This window comes from Malurus melanocephalus, unplaced genomic scaffold, assembly GCF_030028575.1.
Source record: "Malurus melanocephalus ecotype Western Australia unplaced genomic scaffold, MMel_1.1 scaffold_96, whole genome shotgun sequence".
In the NCBI taxonomy this organism is placed as follows: Eukaryota; Metazoa; Chordata; class Aves; order Passeriformes; family Maluridae; genus Malurus; species Malurus melanocephalus.
In genome coordinates, this window is record NW_026623328.1 from 670,337 (window position 1) to 693,338 (window position 23,002).

At 40.6% G+C, this 23,002-nt stretch overlaps 1 protein-coding gene across 4 annotated transcripts in view; it reads right to left on the reverse strand.

Annotated features, from left to right (window-relative positions):
- Positions 1–317: 317 nt before the first annotated feature.
- TBC1D2B (TBC1 domain family member 2B) overlaps positions 318–23,002 on the reverse strand; it is a 40,679-nt gene continuing 17,994 nt past the window's right edge. For 3 of the 4 annotated variants that reach the window (XM_057368679.1, XM_057368677.1, XM_057368680.1), the window contains 12 exons: positions 21,644–21,797; positions 16,599–16,764; positions 13,361–13,518; positions 12,194–12,420; positions 10,520–10,912; positions 9,184–9,294; positions 8,059–8,252; positions 7,423–7,917; positions 6,248–6,365; positions 5,409–5,594; positions 3,920–4,041; positions 318–1,399 (listed from right to left, as the gene is read on the reverse strand). In XM_057368679.1, the coding sequence (XP_057224662.1) occupies positions 1,204–1,399; positions 3,920–4,041; positions 5,409–5,594; positions 6,248–6,365; positions 7,423–7,917; positions 8,059–8,252; positions 9,184–9,294; positions 10,520–10,912; positions 12,194–12,420; positions 13,361–13,518; positions 16,599–16,764; positions 21,644–21,779 (2,502 nt within the window). In that variant the 5' untranslated portion in view covers positions 21,780–21,797 and the 3' untranslated portion in view covers positions 318–1,203. The remainder of the gene's footprint in view (positions 1,400–3,919; positions 4,042–5,408; positions 5,595–6,247; positions 6,366–7,422; positions 7,918–8,058; positions 8,253–9,183; positions 9,295–10,519; positions 10,913–12,193; positions 12,421–13,360; positions 13,519–16,598; positions 16,765–21,643; positions 21,798–23,002) is intronic. The other variant, XM_057368678.1, reaches the window with a different exon arrangement.

The following is a 23,002-nucleotide window of genomic DNA, read 5'->3' on the forward strand; positions in this document are numbered from 1 at the left end:
GTTCCTTACAGCTGTCTGCAGGATGTGCATCCAACACTCACAGTAAAGAGTAAAGCTGAGCACATTAAGAGAATATTGCATTTTTCTGTTGGGAAAGGATCTTCAGTTCCTGTGTGCAGGCTGGGACCCTTAGGTTCCTTTCACTGATTGATAAATATTTGTTTCATGAACCCTGTCATGACCATTATTGTACAATAGTTATACAATCATGCAGAAAGAATGCTGTGCTTCTTCTTAAAGAGCAAGATTTCACCTTAGGTCCTAAATAGGAAGAAGCATCAAAACAAAAGGAAAAAAGAAAAAAAAAACAACAATAAAAAAGAAACCCCACAGAAACAAAAAAAACACAGCAAAACAAAACTTCAACAGATAGACAAAAATAGCTACTAAAGCATGGTACTCCTGTGACAAACTCCATTATTCCATAATATTTGGAGTTTGGTTGTGATCTTTTTGAGCTATTGCAATCAAAAAAGTGAATGGAAATAAAATGGACTAAACAGAACTTGACCTATAGACTCCTTTGCCTGAATGAGAATGTTTATCACCACAGCTGTCCTGAAAAGCAGAAATGATGTTTGCTACCACTGTTTCAGTACACACTCAACATTCAGTGATAAATAGATACTTATTTTACCTTTACTTGAGATACCTGTACTCAAGTGTCTTGTTTGGTGATCCACAGCATGACATTTCAGGAAAAGACAAAGGAACGTGAGAGCTCTTCCTGTGCTTCATCCCTTGCTGTTCTAGTCAATGACCTCAAGAATGGCTAGATTGAGCCAACCTGAATCCAAGAAATACTATGTCCTCTCACATGGACCCTGCACTACAAAAGACACGGTTACATCAAAAAACCCTTAACTCAGAATGGCAATGAATGTAACAGAGCATGGACTTTCCTTGTTGTTTCACATCCAGGCGTTAATGGTGCAGTGTGGGAAAACAACCATCAATTCCACTGACTGACTAAACTGAGACAGATATTAAGTGCTCTACAAATAATTCCATGAACATAAATGTAAACAGAAGTGTTTGGCCTCCATACAAAGTGGTATTTCTGAAAGTGCTGGGATTTGGAAATCTGTCCTGCATATTTCCAAAAGCAACTAGTTTACATTCTGTTTGACAGGATTAATAAAGTGTTTTGGAGGTTAACTCACTTTGGTCACGATCCCAAAGAACAGTTTATATTAAGCAGTTTCAGCTATCCTCCTCATCATCACTAATAAGGTCTCTTTTTTCTACACAGGTCTCTCTCTCGCGCAGGAAATCCTCGCGAATGGCTTCCAGCTCCGTCAGCTCCAGGCGCACTTTCTCCAGGTGATAGGTCCTGCGGTTCCTGATCTGGCGTAAGGGAAAAGGGTTCAGGTCTCCAAAAGCAATAGAAGTCAGCTTCCTGCAAGATGACACAAYGTTACAAGACAATCATTCATGTTTGGTGGGGTTTTAAATCAGTTTTGGATTGCATCTATATTGATTTTTATCATATAGCAGATATCGCTGGTCTCTTTGACACTTGACAGGTCTCAGATGTTATCAATATTGCAAGGAATTTCTATAAAGCACTCAGGCTTAAGGTTATTTCAAATAATAMAGTGATATCAAATGCTCAGGAGTTCCTAAAGCCACCTCCAAACTCTGTATAATGCTACAGAGATCGTGGCCTTGACAGATCTGAGCAAAGCCATAAACTCGGGTAATGAGAGCACCCTGGGCTAYGCTGAACACTTGGTACATCCAGKRCCCTGTTATAGAYTGGGTAACTCCCTCCAGAGAACCCACTGAAGATCCTTCAATCCCARATCAGCTCTGCAGTTAACCAAGATACCCTGAAAATGAGGAGACCAGATAGAGCCTGGGATAACATAAACATGGACAAGGATAATACAGAACCCAAGGATAAGGACAATACAGAACATGGACAAGCCGAAGTTTCCAGTACAGTCAGAATGCTCTGGGATCCTGCTGGCTGGAGCACAAAGATCTTTGGAACAGTGTCAAGTCAAACTTGTCAGGGCACACAGSAAAGCACCAGAGAGGATCCAGCCCCCTTCCAGAGTCAGGCTGCCTCACACCATCCTTCAGCCCCAGCAAACCCACCACTGGTCTGTCTAATCAGTCCAAAGAGTTAACTACATCTTTATCACCTAAAATATCTCATTGTTTACTAAGGAAAAAAGAGGAGCTAGAATATTTAATTTATTCTATTTGAATTATCAGAAATAAATATTAAGAAATGTTTTTCAGACAGTTTATTTAAGGCTAGGTTTGTATTTTTTAGTGGTCAAGGAACGATTTCCTGCTCTTCCGACACAGAACATATTCCAACAGCTTTTCTACCTGTGCACAACATGCTATGCATCTGTAGAAAAACACAACTATGACATCCTGCACCTAGAATACARTTATATGCATCTGTAGAGACCTCTYACTATAGYTTCCACTWAGAAAYGCYGTGCAGAATGATTTTTAACCCAYTGAGAACATCCAAGAATYCCATAAATATTTCTGAATTTTAACTCTACAACCAGATAGCTTCTTGTCCATATCAGAAAAGACCTCATTCTACATGCTTTTGAACTGCTCAAATGTTGATGCTATAAAAYTTGTACAAACATGGCAGAATAAGAAACAAGGCAGCTTGAATCCTGTATTGTCAGACCTAGCAGGGAAATCCATATTCCCTAGGTGGCACTACACCACAACTTCCACTTTTAAAACCCCAAAAMGCAGAGACTTGCAGATCAGCACAGAGCATATTTGTATTACAAATATCTYGGATGTACTGAATTCTGTCCTTACKTGAACTCCCCATCTCCCARTGATCCCTAACTTGTTCATTTTGTTAACACTGAAATGAGATGTCTTTCAGAAATAYTAGAAATCTTTAAAATAGGTTATTTCAGAACCAGAAAGTTTAGACAGTAGAATCAAGACATGATTTTCATAAGTGGAAAAGGGATGGAAAGCCAAATCTTCACCTCTGATGAAATCAAAATTTTGCTCAAATTAGTTAAGAACAGAAAAATTCTTTCTCTCTGCATCAATCCCAGCAAACCCTTTCAAGCACAAGTTAATTTGGTTTTAACTTCTCTAACAATCAACAGTCTAACAGTCAAAACTGAAACACAAGAAGTGAAAATAATAAGCTCTTGGAGCAGGAGTCAAAGTATAACCCTAAATTTATGTGGAATTTATTACAATAAAAACAAACATCTCAGATTTCAATATACGGTTTTGCACTAAATTGAAAATTGGTGATTTCAGAAGATGTGCAAAACATTTTCAGGCATTAAACCAATCCCAATATGACTTTCCTTTTCCAGATTATTCTGCAGCTCTACAGTCTTGAAACCAGGAACCTAAAACCACCAAACCCTACTGTACAAATTGTAAGTCCTATGCAAGGACTGAAGAACAGAAGAATMTCTACTTTGTATTTATTCTCTGCTTCCAAGTGTATCTTAAAGTCAGCTGGAGCAATGTGGCAGCAGCCTGTGCATTAATCATGCATAAGAGTCCTAAGCCTTAGGGAACATGGCTCACATTTTTAATGCCAGGATGTGCATTAAAGCCAGGATGTGTTTTTATTTATCATAAAACATTTTACTAACAAGTTGCATCTGCAATGCAGGGGGAAACTTCACCTATGGCTGAAATTCTGATGTGCTGCTACCATGATGCAACAGCTAAACAAGATAATCTGTTTCACACCTTAAAATTACTATTTAAGCTTTCATCACTTCTGATTTGTCTCTGCTGGATAAAAGTGCTCATGRCAAATCTTAGCAGTTAGTTGCATATCTAGTTGTTTTCTGTCTGAATTAGGATCTAGATAAAAACAAAACCAAAGCCACAGCCACCTCCCGTGGCCCACTACAAGTCCTTCAGTGCCAGCCCAGTGTGAGTTACCCACCTGGCATCAAGGATGGTGCGCGTGAAATAGCGAAGGTACTTGAAAATGGACATCGAATCTTGCAGCTTTAACATCTCCTCTTCTTTGTATTTAAAAAGTGCCAGGGCAAATCGGAATATTACCTGATAAAAATACATGCAGTATTTGGTACTTTGTAAATACAGAGAATGCACTGATTCCCATTATCATCTTTCTAAATTCCAAGGAGAAAGGTGACCCTTGCAYAGGCTGCATTTGAGCTCTCTCATCACATCTCCCTCTGCTCCCTTCCCTGTCCCAGCCCTTATTTCCCAAAGCTGCCAAATACAGCAGTGGGCTGTAACCAAGATAAGGTGTTCTGCAGATCTATCCAAAATACAAGATTGAGATTGCAGCATTCAATTTTTTTTTTTGTATTTTTAATGCCAGATTCAGCTGTAGCAAAGACTGCTGGGTTTATCGAATGCAGTTATTAAGTTACTTCACAGCTAAATTTAAATTTTGATTTTTAAACAGGCTGTTCTCCAATGCCCTGAATTCTCCCAACATAAGCAGAGACTGATGCTGAAGGAATTTCTGATACCAGTTTATCCATCAGCATTGGAATGAGCTGGAAGAAGTATTATTTTCCTTCACTCCAAAAAGGTTTCAGTAAGTTCTGAACTTTCTCAGTCTGTACCTGGCTGCATTCATAAAACACCAAGGCTTAACTGATCTGAACAAACATAGCCAAAATATCACCGTGTTAGAATGCCCAGCCAAGGCCAACAAGAAATCCAGCTTACACACAGTTTTTGTCATCTTACTTTACTGCTCACCTGTTCTCTCCAGCTGTCTACAGCATCTACTTTAGTGCACGATTTTTTTTCCTGCACTGATTTTATGTCATTCCAATTCAACAGGTATGCAATACCTGATAAATCTTTCACAGCCCTCCCTTAATTTTATGAGGTAAGAGCCCCAAGAGGCTCTGTTTGTCATTTGATGTTTACAAGTCTGCAGACATAAAACAAATATTTGCTGGAGAGACAAGCTAAACATTAGCATTTGGTTACAACTAATTTGTACTTTTAACTTACTTTTTCAAAATTTAATTGAATTTTTTAAATTTTTCAATACTTCTGACTCCTTCACTTAAGCTTTCTTCTTTCTAAGAGTAGCTCTCATCTTGAGATAATTACTCAAAACTGATTGACAGCTGCATATAGAAGTAAACAGCTCTGCCTACACCATTATTTTTCAAAGGGGAGAAAAAGGTGGATGGTAAAAGGAAAATATTTGCATTTAAAATTCTTCCATGTAACTCAAGCTCTTAACTTGCAGAACAAAGATAAAATGGAAAATGTTCTGAATGGGTGTTTATGCACATTTCCTCCCTTGTTTTTTTCCTACCAGTGATTTTAACTGACAGGATTTTTGCAAAACAGCCTTCCTCCAGCCCCATGCTCAATAACACCAGAGTGCTTTGTTAGCAGGTAACAAATGAACAAACTTAGCCCATTCAGTTCACCTTTGGTCCCTCATAGAGGAATGAGTCCCAGATTTTGAAAAGGATGTCGCTAACCACGCTGTCCACAAACACCACAAGAAACCAGTTGAAAGTGATAAGAGTATAATCAACTTTATATTGTTCAAAATGAGCATGCAGTCGTGGAAGCTTCTCGCTCATCAAATCCCTAAATACTCGCTGATCGACCTAAAGAGATGACAAAGAGGGTGTTATTGCTCCCATTCTCCAACACATCATCCAAAGCAGGGCTATTACCAATCTGGAAGTCCAGGTTTTTCCAGAGGTAACCTGGAACCCCAGGGCTGTCCAGGTAACAYTTCCAAAGCATCCACCCTGCTGCACATTGCCCTTGTCTGCTTCCCAACCCAGCCCTGGGTGTGACAGGGCTCCTCACACCCATCTGCTGTGCTCCCACTGCAGGTCAGCAGTGCTGCACTGGGGCAGGAGCAGGGCACCAGAGAACATGCTGGGAACCACTKGGCTGGAGGAGCAGCACCGTGAACAGGAATGCTGCAGGGGCAGCACTGCAAATGCATCCTCACCCTGGCCCTCCCACACAGCCCAGCACCACCACACCCCCAAAGCGAGGAAAGAAATGATAAAACAGCTCAGTGCTGTGAAGCAAATAATGAGCAGGGAGTTGAGGGCTGCAGCTCCCACAGGACACTGAACAACTATCTCAGTGTTGGAGTCCTTGTCCAAACACAGGCCCAGGTGCCTGGAACCCACACCTGAAAACTCCTCTCCCCCCCCTGCTCCCAAAAAGGCCCATTGGACAGTTGCAGAGGAATGCTGTTAACTGGCTGCAGSTCACAGCACCATCCTGGCAGAGAACATACCTGGGATCCCAGCAGTGTCTTGGTGTAATAATCACGAGGCATGAAAACTTCCACTATTGTTACTAGACACCAAAAAGCATCTTCCTGTTCCAAGTACAGAAGTGCAATTGCTACTAACCTGAAAAACATTATTATTTGGAGAAAAACTTATCATAGTATCACAAAATACATTAAGACCCATTAAAATATTTGTTTTTGTTCAGCAAAGATAAATGTATGAACAGAAGAGCACTGACAAACAGCAAAACTGYTAGAGAAGTTTAAGATGGAGCAAAGACATACCTTCTCAACCACACCAAGTATTTTTTATTCAGCTAAATAAGAAAACAGATAAAGGCAAAGGCTTGCTTTAAGAATTCCTTTTACTGTTGGTGCTTCCAGTTTTAAGAGCTCTCTAAACACAGACAGAGTCTAGTTTACAAAGATGTTTATTCTGCACAGGGTGTKAGGGTGAGGTTTCCACATTGCTAGAACTGCTACCACCACAGGCTTATTACTCTTACTACATTAGTCACTGCTTCTATTCTACTACTTCTTCAGTGCCATTTCAGATGACAAAGCTGCCCTAAGTTTAAAATCCTATTTTAGTACAAAAATTGTACAAAAATAGACATCTATAATATTACAGCATGGRGATGAGGCACATCTGCTTCATCTTCTTTTGCTACACATCTCCAAGTAGCAAAGCTATTCTGGGAAAGATCAATTGCAATGAATCAGAATTTTTCATACCATTGTAACACAGGAATCACCATTGAATTTTTCAATTCTGATTGAAGACATAAGAGAGAAATGCTGAAATTTGTGGCCTTAACAATACAAAGAAAGCTTACAAGCATTTATTTCTACTTGTTTTAAAAAAGGAAAAACAACTTCTTGCACGAAAAAGCAACACAATCCCCTACAACTGATATGAAGACAAAGTAAACTACATTTAGGTAGTCCATTTCTTATGAGTTAMTTCCAGTSACAGCTTTGYTGCYAAGTTGSTTTTACAAAATTCATTATTYAGGTTATCTGCTTTTTTCATTGGTTTAAAACATGTTAAAATTTTTTTTTATTACAAATTCTGAGCATACAACTCATAAGGCAAACTGCTGTTCAAAACCATGTTACTGAAAGGCTCATYAAGGGTTTCACTGCACAGTTATTACCCAAGATTATCAAAATCTTACCTGTTGAGCCCTTGACAATATCCTATATCAGGATTTCTCCAGGAAAATGCCAGCAGCACATTTCGCAGCTTCTGGATCCCTTCGGATGTTGGGGAGGAGTAATGTTTGTTATTTGGCAAAGTCCTCAAGAGATCCAACTCAATCTGTTTAGATGCAGGATTTGGTTTTTCCAGAGCTTTTTGAAGCAAGGTTTGGAAGTAGCCAGGAGCAGCACTGTCCTTRAATTTTTTAACGTGGAGATTGACACACCATTTCCACATCTTGGAGCGATGCTCATGTGGAATCCCAGAGCGAATCAGGTTCTTCAGCTCCACACAGCGCATCATCTCTCTGTTCATTGTGCTTGCAAGGTAGTTTTCCCATTTCACTCCTGTGGAGATCTCTCGATTTTCACTGAGTGAAAGTGATCTCAAGTCCAAAGCTCGTGATTTTGCTACTAGTTTCTCCTCATCATCATCCTCTGGGACTGTCTGAAAACCATATATATCATATTCACTGAAATGGAGAGGAAAAAAGAGAAAAGGCTTTAAAAATATATTCAGTAGCCCTGAAGCTATCAAGTTCCTAGAGTAAAGTTACATCAAAGCCACTCTCTGTAGCTCCTAAGTTTTAACCACTATTAAATGTTTTTCTGACCTGACCAGGTGTGGTTTGAAAAATGCTTGTTCTGGTTGTTCACTAGGTTCTGCTTTCAAGGCATCYTCCAGTAACTGTGTGATGACCTCACGAGCAGGACTCTGATCCTCACTACAAACAGGAGTTTTCATTTCTTGAAGCAAGATCAAGTATTTACTTTCAATCTGGCAGAGTTTGGCTTCCAAGCTGGTATACTGCAGAAAACAATAGATTAGATAAATCCTCAGACACTTCCTTTAAAATCTGACTCAATGCTATTCTCTTGGTTTATGCTACTCAGAAACCTCTGAGCCAAGAACATTCAGCTTAACTTTCCCATTTTTGTAACACCGGGAAATGTAAGGCAGCACAGTAGACCAGATGTTTTCTACCACACATATGTTCTCATATAGAAAATCTGAGCAAACCTTAGTTATCACTGCATTGTATGAAATCCYTTAAAATAACAAAATGGTTGAGTTGTAGCAGCTTGAGTCTGTGCATGTTTGAACAGGAACAACTGAAGTGGCATATGGATTAGGCAATAGCATGTAGGAATTGTAAACACTCACCTCTGTGCCAAAAATAGAGCATTTAAGTCTGGYTACTGAGTGTATCACTTCCAAAAAAACAAAAGCAAACCCTACCAAACCAAAGGTACAGGTATCTAACCTTAGCCACAGATGTGTGCATTTCTCCCAGCCCCAAGCACTGGAAATCTTCAGTATTTACCTGCAACATTGCTACCCTCCAATTTACCTAGACAGAAACTCCCAAATTACATTCACCAAACCACAGTGATCTTTGAGCTCAGGAGAAAGCTCTACTCAGTGACCCATCAAATCCTTACACAKCCTATCACTGACACTTGAAAAAAATCATTACAGCATTAATTCCAATGAAACAGTATTTTCAGAAATATACATGCCTGTGCTCATAAATCAAAACGTGCCACTAGGTCACACAATTTTCAAAGCAATTACTTCTTTCAAGAGTCCATTCCAACAGATTGGTCTGTAAGGATTGAGAGGGCTTTTTTTGAAAGCTATCACATTTAATACTTTTAAGTTGTTCAATTTCCTGGGTAGATTTACAGCTAAAATAGGGAAAACTGCTTCAGACATGGCCCAGTGAGAACATGCTGACCTTTGCCTGCCATTCTCTCTCTCTTGCTTCCGCATTTCTTCGTAGAGCAGAAAGTTCCAAAATCTCCTTATTTAAAAATTTATTCTGGGTCTTATAACCCTGAAGATTGTCCTGTTGAACAAAGAACAAAGTGATTTGTGCCTGTCAGACAAAGATCACCTTAGAGCATAGAAACAGCAGCTACTAATAGGACTTAYAATTAAAAAAACAGGCTCAAATGAAATATTACTTCTGGAGTTCATGTAAATGAAACACAGATGCCAAATGTGAGCAGAGGGTGGTGCTGTGCCTCACCTGCATCCCCCGCAGGGCTCCTGCAGAAGGCAGCTGGCTGTGTCAAGGGACAGCCAGGGAGGAGAAGAGTCAGGCTGAGCACACCACAGAGGCCACAGCAACATGAAAAAGCCGTTTCCATTACCTCTTGGCTTTTCATGATCCCCACCAGTCCYCATTAAAAGTACAAGTTTCATGTCTGTTCCATATAGAAATAGAAATCCCTGGCAATAAGCTTCCCTGCCTGATCCACCAGATCCAGGCYACAAATACCACCTCTGACACCTGAGCTTGTGGGATGGGGCTGCTGCCCTCCCAGCACCTACAARCTCTGGCTGCTTTCTGCCAAGACCACTTACTTCCAATTTCAACTTTATTTTTTAAAACTTACCAGGCTCATATACAGGAAAGAAGATGATTTATCGTTATGAATATTTAACACAACTGATTTATATTCCAAATCCTTGGAATGTTAATAAATTCAAAATACAACATGTACCCAAAGGCAGGAAAGCCTGTTTTGAGCAAAGTGAATAACTTCAATGAAGTGAGTAACTCCATTAAGAACTTGTGACACATTCACAGAGGTATGTTAAAGGATAAAAATAAAGCATTAGTAAGAGCTGTAGCAGCATTAGTAAAACAGGTTCTYTTCTGTCTCCTCAGAGCTTCCCTTTGCTATTCCACATGCTCTTTGTTGCCTGTCACTTTTGATATTTAAAATTTTAAARACCACGCTTTCTGTTTGCTTTCCTCCATGCTTATATTTTCTTCTTACCCTTAATCCTTCCTGCTCCTTTGATTATTTCTCACATCCCATCTCCTCCACATCAATGAATAGTTTACTGAAAGTACAGGACCCTGCACTATAGATGGCCCAAAGGAAGAAGTTTTGGTTAGATTGTCACACAATAGCTCAAAGTGGAGGTTCCAAGCAGAGAAAGCCTCCATTGATGAGTGTCCTGSAGAACTGTAGTGATCTCAAACAGTACAGCAGACTAAAAAGTACTTCTACAGGGAGAAGAGATTGCCCTATGCATCAAGACAGAGATAATGCTCTTACTTTTAGTCTGTCCAGTTCCTGTAGYTCCTTATTAGCAGAGGTGGCTGTGGGGGAATTGATTGCTCCACTTTGAGAGGATGTGCTGTCCTCACATTCACTGAGYTGACGAGAGAGTTTCATGATCACTTCATCTTTAGCTTGAATAGTTTCCATCAACATTCCCAGCCGCTCATTGAGCTCTCCAACTTTACATTTCAGATTCTTGACYTCCTGCTGGAGATTATCTTTTTCCAGATTTAACTTTTCCAGCTGGTTGTTGAGGCCCAAAATCTGGTCATCTTTTTGGTGCAACAGCTCTAAGGTGTCTTTGGGAACCCCCTCACAAAGGCGGCTTGCAAAGTATTTATCGTATTGGGATGATCGGACTGTTTGCTGCAGAAGTCGAACAAGTTCCTGAGAATTAAAAACAACAGCAAAAAAAATCCAATGAAATGTTAAGTTTCCAAATTTTTTAGCTTAGAAATCTAACATCAAGCAAAAGGAAGTTTGGAACAGGTTCGGACCTCATGCATGGCCTACACAGATGGCTTTGTGTCTTTCATTGAGCTAAGGATCCTCCCTAGAAAGGGCACAACAGGTTAAGGAAAACTAGTGGGCAGCTCTGGCCCAGCAGATACCTGAGAGCTGAAAATAGCCTTGCTTGAAAGCAGCCCTATTGCAAGACGAACAGAAAGAGGTTTAAGCCCAAAAAGTTCACAGAAAAACATTACAGWATGGAAAAAGCAAAGGTAATTATGAGCTCTCTTCTCTAACCGATGCAGAGAAAATGAAAGGAGGAAAGAACAAATGCTGTTTTACCAAAAAGGAAGTCTTTGAAGGGCTGTTTAGAAAATCTTGCCACAGAAATGAGTACCTACAACACCCTTTTTCTTTCTTTTCTTATTAAAACAGAAGCAGCCGTGACTGCACTGTTGCACTAGAGCAATGAGATTTCTCACAGCAGCTGGCTGAAAAGCTCAAATAGACTTGTAGGAAAGATAAGGCATAAAATGAGTATAAATATGGGGCTCAGACATTCCTTCTTTAGTTTCCCTTTGATCACCTCACACAAAGCAAAATACAAATAGTAGAAGGAACAGCTCAATATAAGATCTAAAATATTTTTCTTCTTAAAATGAGTAGAAATTCTTTTAGCTAAAACCAAGGTATTGAATAAACTGGAGTTATGAGGGCATACAAGCATGAACACYAGGTGAGTGCAGTACTATATACACWCATTATGGTTAGGTCTATGTTTTACAAAACCATTCCTGATGAGAGAAAAGGGCCATTCCCCACCCACTGCACTAGCACTGAAAGAACCAAAAGGCAAACACAGAGAACATGAAAGGAGAAGTTCCTAAGATGTTGTATGGGTTATGGAAAAAGAAGCTGTGACTATTAGCCAGGATCCCAGCAGACACTGAACAAGTTAACTTCAGAGAATAMGGAAAATAGAGATATCAGTTTAATSAACACTRTACAAATRTAAGTTTTATTTAGAAATATAATCTTCAACAGATGTAAAAGATGGTCCTTCTTGTTTTAAGACTTTTTGCACACAAATGTTTGTTTAGAACCACGATCTTATAACAAGCAACCAAGTCAAGGCAGTGAGATGGCCAGAAAGGTTAAACTCACAATCACCTGCCAGACCCATTTGCTTCTGTGCACTTTGCCTGAAGGCTTCATTACCTTTTGGCTCARGAGGTCTTTCTTTAGCTTCTCCAGCTCTTCCTGCTGGCTCTGATACTTGAGTTGCAGCTCAGAGACGAGTCTGTTGCCATTGCCAGAACACCACTCTGTTGGAGAAGAGTCGCTGCTGCTCCGGTTTTTGCTCGATCCAATCATATCTTTCAACGGGCGCCTTGCTTTGTGTGGGATGCGGCCAAAATCAAATGGAAAAGCTGAACTAGTCAGTCCTGCATAAAACAATTTCTTCTAGTTCGGTTCACTTARTAAAAAGGCATTTCAAAGCATTCAGATTTCCTTAAAAAATAAACTCATTAACATTAGTCTTTGWCTAGCTTTCAAACCACTCAATACAATAGTTTACCATGCCTCATTTTCCAAGTTTTTCCCTTTGGTGGGAAAAAAAAAAGCTCAAAGTCTTCTCCCCTCCCAGATAAAAGATTTGGCTCATAAATTAACACTTTTCATTAAAGACATGAAAAGAATTTTACAATTCATTACAGAAAACAAAAGGTAACTACAGCCAAGTAAACTTTGCTTCAAATAATCAGAGCAAAGCAATCTCTGATATCACAGCTCACTGCTCCTGTGAGAGGCAGTCAGTGTAAGGTTTCACCTCCATGTACAGGATGTTTTCTAACAGATTAAATAACCTGGGTGACACCTTAAGAGATGCAAAAACACCTTGACAGGGTTACCCCAGACACTGGTCAAATCTGAGAACCAGTTACAACACACAGATGAGCTGCTGCTTCATGTGCATCCCTGCTTTTTCCCATTGCAGCAGCAAGCCAACAGAACAGCTGCACACACAGAGACTAAGGGCAATTCTGCTTCAGTGGATGACACTCAAGTGAGTAATTACAAACCTCAGCATTTCCCTTCACCTTGGTACTGTGCAGCTCAAGTGACAAAATTAGAACTAGTAACACACTCAGGGAACCAGAAACAGTGGCTAACAAGGCTTTGTCTTTACTGTCTTGCATTTGAATGGCAGGGGACCCCAAACACATCATAGGGAAATAATCTTTTTTAAGTATTTTACAGAACTCTGCATCTGGTTTGTGGAGAAAAGATAAGCTTCCACTTRTTTCCTAGAGACAGACATAACACAGTACACTTCAGTAAACAAAGTAAAGCATATGCTCCCCTTCCTTCCTCCACTTCTACCTTTACTTCCTTCTGCCAGGTGTTTCCTCTTTTCTTCCAGAGCCATTGAGTCCTCCAAGTCTTTTGGGGTTGGATCCAGCAGTTCCCAGTCCTCAGAGGTATAAAATACGCTCCTGCGATTTTCGTTGTTTCCTTTTCTTAAGGAGGACATGGAATTTCTGTGGAAAAGGCAGCAGGAAAAAGTGACAAAGACCTCTMCATTTTGCGTTCTTTTTATTAGGGGTTTTTCAGAGTTCAAACAGTGCAAACTAAAAAGAAGCTAAAAACACAGACAAAACCAACACCAAATAAAAGCTCAAAGAAARTAAAGCATACCCTACAAAATAGCACTTGCTATCACCAGTGCTAAATTCCAAGAACAGAAGAATTACTTGCTTTAATGCCATGGTCTTTTGCATCCCCCTGTTTTAGCCTTGTTTTTGCAGCAGGCAAATACAAAACAAAGCTAGGATTTACAAGSAGCATCTCTTTATTGATGAATTATTATAACTTAGAATTTTAGATAACTGCCAAGCATTAAACTGAACAGCATGCACAAAACACAYGTGTTATAGTTCCATATTTGGGATTAATGAAAAACTTGGGATCATCCAAGAGACCTGCTGCAGCTGAAATGCTCATGACAAGGCTCCTTGGCAGTTTTTCTTTTCTAAGGTGGAACATGGCCAATTATCTGCAAGAACATTTCAGGGGCATCCTCTGAATTCCAGCCAGGTMATTCTATAGAAGAACAATACATTTCCCAGGATGAGAYTACCTTACCCAGCCTCTCCCACAAYCATCATGTAATCAGAAGTAYCTACTCTGATRTCCATGAGTATTAAMATAGCTCAGCATTGTAAAGCCTTWGTTCAACAACATGGCAAGATTCTAAATCGACCYATATGAACTGGAAATATATTTAGTACCTCAGCATTTCCTACAGTCTGTGCAAGCTCACAAAGACGCTTGCACTCAATCATCCACATTCTCTATTCAAATCTTAAGCAGAAAATAATCCATATTACACTTTCATTTGATGATCCAAGTCAGTCTTTCAGCTTYACAAGAYATGTAACATCTGATCAACATGAACYYTAAGCTAATCATTATGCAGTGTACAATTTTTATATTCTGATGAACTGATAAATATTTACAATTTAAAAATAATCCTAATGGTTCTTAATAAAACTATTTCAGCAATCAATTTGCAAACTTGGCAAAGACTCATTTATGCTACAGATTTAATTTGCTTCCAGAAAGAATCACAATTCCTGTTGGGAGTATGAAGCCTCATTTCTTTGTTCAGACCTTCCAACCAATTTAAGCAGATAAAACTGGGCAATGATGGAACTATTTCCTAGAGCACCCAACATCACCAAATGTCCCCTGGCATCTCTGTAGCTCTTCTCCAAACAGTGGCTGATCTCTTACCCTGCAGCTCCACAACTGCCTGTTCTGCACTCAGTCAACCTCAGAATTTAAAGCCTGTCTGAACACCATCTGCTAAAGCTTGAAAAAAAACAAAGAACAAGAAGTCAAGTGACTTCYAGCAAAGCTTCTTTAAAAAATTGCTGTTAGGCCCATGAAAAATCATAGCTGATGCTGAATTTTGTAAAGCTTTTGCAAAGGTTTGCTCAGGGCACTCACACAGCACTCCATTGCTTTCTATTCAATTAAAATAAGAGGAAAAGATTAGATAGATAAATTTGAAAACAGTATTTATTTTCCTAAGTACAACTGGACAAGCTATGCAAGAGCCAATCACATGATTCTAATGTTTCTCTATTTTTAAATATTTGGGGTTTAAGTCTTATTTTATGGTTATATAACGGGATGCTGTTATAATTCAGTACGTTTCCAAGCCTATATTCTCAAAAATAGCTGAAAGCATGGAAATGAGAACATTCAAGATTAAATGTCTGTATATATCAAGTAGTATTTGAAAATGTGTTTTAGAAGTAGAAAAGCATATTTCAACTTTAATTACTGTACCTACAAATTGCTTAACAGCATGTTTCTTTTTTTTTTTTGCTCATTATTAGGTCACAAGTGCTACCTAGGATGCAAATACAGCTGTTACAGCAATGGTTTCTCTGTCAGACACACCATAAATGTGCTCAGGAGGAAGGACRAGGCTTTGACTGAGACATTTACATAGCTTAATACAAATTAATAAAAATAAATCCAAAATGCACTCGCAGCAAGAGAGGAAACTGCAGTTTCAGAAACCCTTTGATCCATCCTCTAACATGGGGGCACAGTTACCACCAGGTAAGACATTGGACAGGGCACACATATTGCAAAGGCTGCCAGATCACCTCCCTGCCCCAAATGGCACAGAACTGCAGGAGAAGGGAGGAAAACAATCAGCCATAAAACTAGGAGAGTAAAAAAGGAACACAGCCAGAAAAAGTAAAACTAACACCACTTGATAAGCTCTCAGATTTCTGTGCTAAATAAAAAAGCTTTAAAAGGGATCTGTTTAACTCAGCACTGCTGATGAAAATGAAAATTTTCCCCCCAGCTCAAGAAGGAAGTGGTCTGGTTAACCAAAGCGACAGCTCTGCTTTGTGAACTGCTCTGTAGTAGCACTGTAATGTGTTTAAAATAGAAGTGGAAAATCCATCTATGTGGGCAAAGCAAAGCACAAAATCATTTAGAAAGAAACCCACCAGGGGGGCTGAAAACCAATGGCACTGCTTTCCTTAAAGCAATTTATACTAAAGAATAAATTCATTGCAAGTGGAARGTTTTGACATTGTTTAGAAGGGGTCTGCCATATTTTTGCTCAGGAATTCAAACWACATCGAATTCAAATCTGCCATGTGCTTTCATTTCTTTTAAGAAGAAAACAAAAGATAAGAATTTATATTGTTTGATTTTCATGACTRAAAATAGTTCCTGTGCACTGAATATTATGACTACTACAATGCTGGCAATTGGCAGCTTCATGAAAAAGCAGCAGTGGCTGAGAATACAACTCCCTGCTGGGGTTCAGAGAGCAAAGCCATTACTACAAGTGCTGTACCAGACTCTGATCTCTTTTTGCACATCAGTGATGCTACAYAATGATGTTCCCTTAGACCCTTCAAACAGCAAACAGAAGAGTTTACTTGAAGAGATACAATGTACTGACCCACCCCATCACCTCCCACCCTTCTAAAAGGCTCCAACCACTGTACACCAATGTAGGAAATTGTCTTGGCCAGCAACTTCCAATCTCCTGGTAACGCTTTCTCCCAGGTTCCCAACTTACTTGATCTCAGTACTCCATTGTTTAAGTGAGAAATTGATGGCACTTGCTTGGACTGGGGCGGGCTGGGAAGCTGCTTGTTCTCCCACCAGGTCTGTAGGAGAAGTCTCCACAGCTAGAATATTTCTAGCTCTCTCTGCTGAAGCATTTTGACTTAGGGCACTCACATCTATATTAAAAGGAAAAAAGAGAGAGAAAAAAAGAAAAGTAAGCAAAACCTTCAATAAGTAAAAGAATAGTGGCTATGTAAAATCACAATGCTAAGTATGCTAGTGATGTAGTTCAGGTTTTATTTTAAATTGCAACATAACTTGATAAAATATTCTGTTCAAATGAACCTTACAAATAGCAAACTTCTCAGTGAGATCTCGTTGCAGCAGATAACAGACAGGACTTGTGTGATACTCTCCAAGCTTTATTGCATTATTAGAATTAGCCAATATTGATTCATCTAGCTTAAGCAGCTATAAAGCGTAAAAACTAAAGTGGATTCATTAAATTAACCTACAAAACCCCTCTGTAAAACAAGCTCAGGTTTATCAGAAGTCCAGAGCAGTGTCACAAAAACACTGACAGAGCTTTCATGCTGTAAGTTATTCATCCAGAAAGTGACAGTGCTGCTGCAAGTCAGTGAGCTTTACAGACCTGAGGCAGCTCTGTGCCAATCCACGCTGGGCGTTGGCAGAGCCAAGAACACTGGCACAGGCTCTGCAGACACATCACACACCCACTGCATCAGAGAGGGTCTCACAGCTCTGCTGAAGCTGAATGCAGCTACTCCTCAATCCATCCCTGTCTTGGTTTSAAAGACAGGWGTTTGCCAATGAAGGCAGGGAYCCCMCTTCCCTCCGAATTRTTAYAGCTTTGAAAATCACRGGCTTTCAGGCAAGAATATGGGTAAAAGGGARTAACAGTTTTTACTAATATGTATAACAAGGTGAAACAAGTAACAACAACGATAAAAACAACCAGCCCAGTCCCAARMCCAGTGMCAGCCTYACAGAGACACAGCCTCCCCTTTGGTGCAGTTCCAATCCCAGCCGGCAGGGGCGCTGTTGGCTCCCGGCTGGGCAGGGCGGGTGCGATGATTCCCCCCGGCTGCAGGGGGCGCTGTGGAGCGGGTCCCGGCTGGCTCAGATCTCCCAATGGCCAAGGACGGGCACAAACCGGCAGAGGTGGATGGAGAAAAGTTCCTCTGCAAACTCACAGGGGGGAAAAGCACCGATCTGGGTGCTCCTCTGGACAGCAAGAAACCCCAGAACGGCCAGATGGGCAAAAACACAAGCAGAATCCCGCAGCTGTAGACGGGGTGCAGCAGAACTCGACCACTATAGCTGGAATCTCAAGGGTCCCCAGCAAGGCACAGGGGCAGAAGATCCCAGTGCAGCAAACAGGAACCGATGACCGGAGATGCTCAGTTATGCAGCAGCAGGACTACCATCCTCCCCTGAGCCAAGCAGGGCAGCAAGTGAAGCTACCCCCACACCAATTCCCCAACTCTCCTGTGCACTTGATTGAGTGTGGGGCCCATGCCCAGACCGTGCAGAGCTGCAGCACAGCCCTGCACACACCAGCAAAACCCCACAGGCTCAGAACAACTCCACAGGCACCAGCCCTGAGCCACAGCTGACAGAGTCCAGAGGATCCAAGCTGATGCCACCGAGCCAGCCAGGCCTCCAACACACCACACAGTCAAACACAGAACCTGCAGTGTCTGTGCTACCTCAGGGTCTCCACTAACCTTGACTGGTGCTTTGTACCTCCAGCAAGCAGAGGCACAAAAAAATCTGGCATATAGAACATACAACAAAGAGCAAAAACATTATAGAGAAGCACAAAGTGGTTCACAGCCTTCCACAAATCCTCTGAAAGGCAAGTTAAACAAGCCCAAATGCAATTCTCAGATTCTTCTCTCTATGATTCACAAATTACTGAAGTGGATTAAACATTTTTTGACAACACTCTCAGACTTGATTCAGCATTTATATTAGAAAGTAACACATGGGATGGGCTCTGACTTAAATAAAACCCTAGGAAATTATGATGCCCCCTTTTGTCACTGGTAAGTCTTTCAGCCTTTGCTCCGACAATCACTTGGCACCCGGCAGCAAGACCATCTTTAAGCAAGCTTTACCCCCCTCCTAATTACTCAGCAGAGGGTTACTTTTATCAAGAATCAAAGGTCAGAAGCAGAAAGAACATTCTGTGATGAAAAATATGAARTATAAAAGATCACTGATGCTACAAATCTCTCAAACCCTTGGAAAATGGTATCTGACACAGAAATGTATCRTGTCATGTTTCAAATAGAGGTACAAGTTACACTGCCTTGACTCTTATGAATAGATGCTTCAGGGCCTTATCAGCCAAAGGGAATTTCAAGTTCTGTTGGACCATGGCTGTTTGAACTGAACACAGTTGAGCTAAAATAGCTTACATRAAAGTAAACTTGGGATCATAGTTGCTGTCTAATGAAGAGGAAAGATAGTAAGTATGTTTTAACTACAAAGTTAAATAATCAGAAATCTCAAACCAACAACAAAAAAATAAAACCAAACCCCCCATTTTTACTACATTGAATGTTCTTAAAACCTTTCAAGGTTTATCCACAAAGCAGTATCTAGCTTTGTGTATGTTCCAGTTAGWCCAGATTTCTGAATTGGGAGAGGAAAGGATTGGGGGAGGACAAAACAGGCAAGGCTACAGCAAGCAGTTCTGGGTTAGGACTGAAGACAGATTACTTCCCCACTTAAAACATCAGTGACAGCATCTGTACTCAAGGACTAACAAAGTAAACCCATTTCTATGCACCAGTATAAAGCACATCCCTGCATGCACAATCACTTCTTCAAAAAAAAAAAAAAAAAAAAAAAAAAAAAGAAAAAAGCGCCAAAAGACACATATCTTAGTCATCAACATGAAACCAGAGCCTTGCAGAATCCCGTAACTCTAGAGAAAACTCTTGGAGCACTTGATCAAAAAGAAGAAACAACCATCAATGATTCTGGCTCTTTGCATTTTTCCCCAAAGAAATCCCTGCTTAAATACCTTAGTGGATGAAAAGAGTCACCACTGTGATTTGTCCTAGAAAATGAGATACTCTAGATGCAGCTCCAAATTCTACATAATGCAGTTCAACTGCAGGCTGCCCCTGAAAGGAATTGGCCTACTCAGCCCATGCACTCTATGTTTACATTCCTTGTCCTGGGCATAATAATGATAGTAATTTCTTTTTTTAAATCACACAAGGAGGTTCAGCTTGTTCATCCAGAAAGCCCCCAATGACTTGCAGGAAAGGAAAATACCAGATCAGTGATTAAATGACTGGATGTGATGCAGAACAGGCGTGAGGGAACAGTAGCTGCACATGCTGCAGTGACAGCAGGCTCATTTCACAGTGTACCTGAGCTCTGAGAGAAGCAGCACAAACAAGAATGAACAGATTTTGTGGCCAAGTTACATTTTAGAGCCAGTGTGATCCCACACTCTGCTGCCAGGAGCGCAGGACTGTCTGCTCCCTTACTCTGCCTTCCTGTATTTAGCCACGGTGCCTCACTGCCTCCTGTCCAGCAGCTGTGCAAGTCACCTGACTACACAGTAAACATATCCCACTCGTTAATCCARCAGAAATGGAAAAAAGGCCTCCCTTTTGGATAAGATTGGAACTCAACCTACTCAGCACAGGGTCAGTTAAACACAGCAAGAAAGGGGAGCCCGTGCAGCAGAGAACAAGAGGCCGAAGGCAGAAAGACAAAGGGCTGAGGAGGCAAAGGCTGCTCCCTTTTCCAACACTCAGATTTTTGCCCACCAGTACACGTGCTCTGGAGCGTAGTTTGACAAGCTGCTAGGCAGACTGGCTGCTGCCAGAAAGGCAGTCCCAAACCATCCCACTTGGCATTGCCAATAATTCTCTTGGGCCTATCCTGACACTCATCTGTCCCTACAGCAAACCACTTCTGGAAAGTGCACTGACTAAAACCTAAGCTGGAGGAAAGGCTGATCACAGCACTTGGCAGGGTCAGCCCTGCAGCAGCTCAAGGGAGGAGCTGGGCTCTGCTTCCAGCAGGGACTGCCTGCAGTGGCTGAAAGGCCAGGCTGAGCCCCAGCAAACACACGGGAGGCCGGCTGTGCTGAGCAAGCAGCCATAAGCTGCACATTCTCCAAAGGAGAGCAGCAGATCGAGTCAAAGGGTGACACTGCAGCAGGATCTGAACCAGGGAGGGCAGAAGGTGTGACAAGAGCTCAGTGCGGCTGGGTCTGCAGCAGGAGCAAAGCGACATCAACCAAATGTGACGTCTGGGGATGAAACATGTCTGACCTCAAGACTGCTGACATCCAAGATAGCCTTACTAATGCCTAACTTGGCATAGAACAGGATTTTACTCGGTCTTATTTATGGATAACAGAAATCAGCAAGGAATCAATTTCCATAAGGAGTCAGGAATAAAACAAAATCAGAAGAGSCTGCACAATGTATTAAAAATTATAGGATAACTTTGTATAATGCATAGACATTTTCATAAATCTGACATTAGTCTAGAATTACATTTCCCTTACCTAAAGGTATTTCAGAGTTTGAATTTCACTTACGTAATATCAGTGCAAACTGTCTTTCAGTTTTGAAAGGCAAGACATTTTATCACAGATCTATCACACCATATTTTCTCAGGAACAAATTATGGTACTTCAGAATGCAAAATTTWCTTATTCCCATTAAAAACTGTGGTTTACATCTCAGGACACTTAGCACACTAACTTTCTAAGATACTGCAGCCACTAAAGGACAATTCACCTAATCTAAGCTGTACTTAATGAAACCTACTCATAAGACTACTCTATTTTACTTCATTTCTAAAAATCTGTTTTTCAAGGAATCAACATATTTTGTAAGAGATATGAAATYCTCCCACATAAAATTACATTAATGTTAGGTAATTGTAGCATATGCAAAGTTTACATAGAGTTACTTGATATACAGATGGACGAAAAGCTCTCTGTTCTCTACCCCAGCCTTGCACGGATAAACTGACAACGAGTTCCCAACGTACCAGGGTTGTCTTTGGCAACAAGACCTTTGGAAAAGTCACTTGGTGTAGGGGATGTGCGGCTGTCCCTTTTTGCTGCGTCGAGGTTGTTGCAGTATTCCCACCTCTTCTGCTGCAGCTCCTGCAGCCAATAGGTCATGTCCTGACGAGTTGCAGCCTGGAGGACACAGAACCAGAGAGCTGATTGAGATCTCTGCTCCTCCTTGGTACATGAACACACTAATTCCAAGTGCAATAATAAACTTGACCCAGATTAGCAGATCACYAAGGTATCATCACTCAAAATCAGTATGTCTTAAAAGAAATAACCACCAATGCACCAGGTGCATCTTGTACTCAAATGCATACTCTGATCCTCATGCCCAAAATCTTCTATTAGGAGTAGTCCCATGCATTCTTTTTCTTCAGTTTTACACTCAAACATTAGAAATTGCAGCAGCATCTTTTATTTTACACACAAAGCACTGTTTGAACACATAACTGTAAATCTACACTATTGAAAAAAATCCCATACACACTCAGGAAGATTCCTATTTTCTTTTAACTTGCTTTCTTACCAGCAAAAAGCAACAAATGAATAATATATTGCAATGCCTCTTACTTTAATGACTAAATCTACATACTGTATTTTCTGATGATCCCATGAGCTAACCAGCTTCTGTAGAAAAATTGTATTTAAAACAAAAAAAAAATCCAAAATAAATGTAAATCTACAAGACTACAGTCAAAAATGTGAATGGCCAGTAAGTGAGGAAGAATTCAAACCCATCTTGAATCACARCATGTCAAATGACAATACATAAACCCAGGAAGAGAAAAGTGATGGTATCTGACACTGCACATGCTCTCACGGAGAAGTTACTGTTATTCCACCACACATCCTCAGCTGCCAGTCCAGGACAAGCACCTGACCTGCTAACACGAACTGCTGAGGAACAAAAAGTTAACACYGGTCAGAAGATACTCCCACACCTCCTTTGGCTTCTAAGCACATGKAGTGCTTATCTTTTAGCTAGCCTTCCTCCGACCTTCTCCCAAGTGCTTGGTGGCATTAGCTATGAAAAAAATGACTGTTTACTCTTTAAAGATAATTCTAAATAGTTTCCTGTTCTGTTTATCTCAACTTATGAAGATACCTGTGCAAGGCACAGCTGCAAAAGAATGAAAAACCACATATTTCCTTACAAAAGAAATACAGTGAGTGCTGCAGAAAGCAGAGTAATGGCAGAGAACTGACCTCATTTTTCACAAGAACATCTTGGTCTAATCAAATTGAAGATTCATTGGCCATTATATTTTGGCCCCAACAGCAGCTAATGACAAGACAAAGCACAAACAGCACAGCAARAAAAGAACTGATGC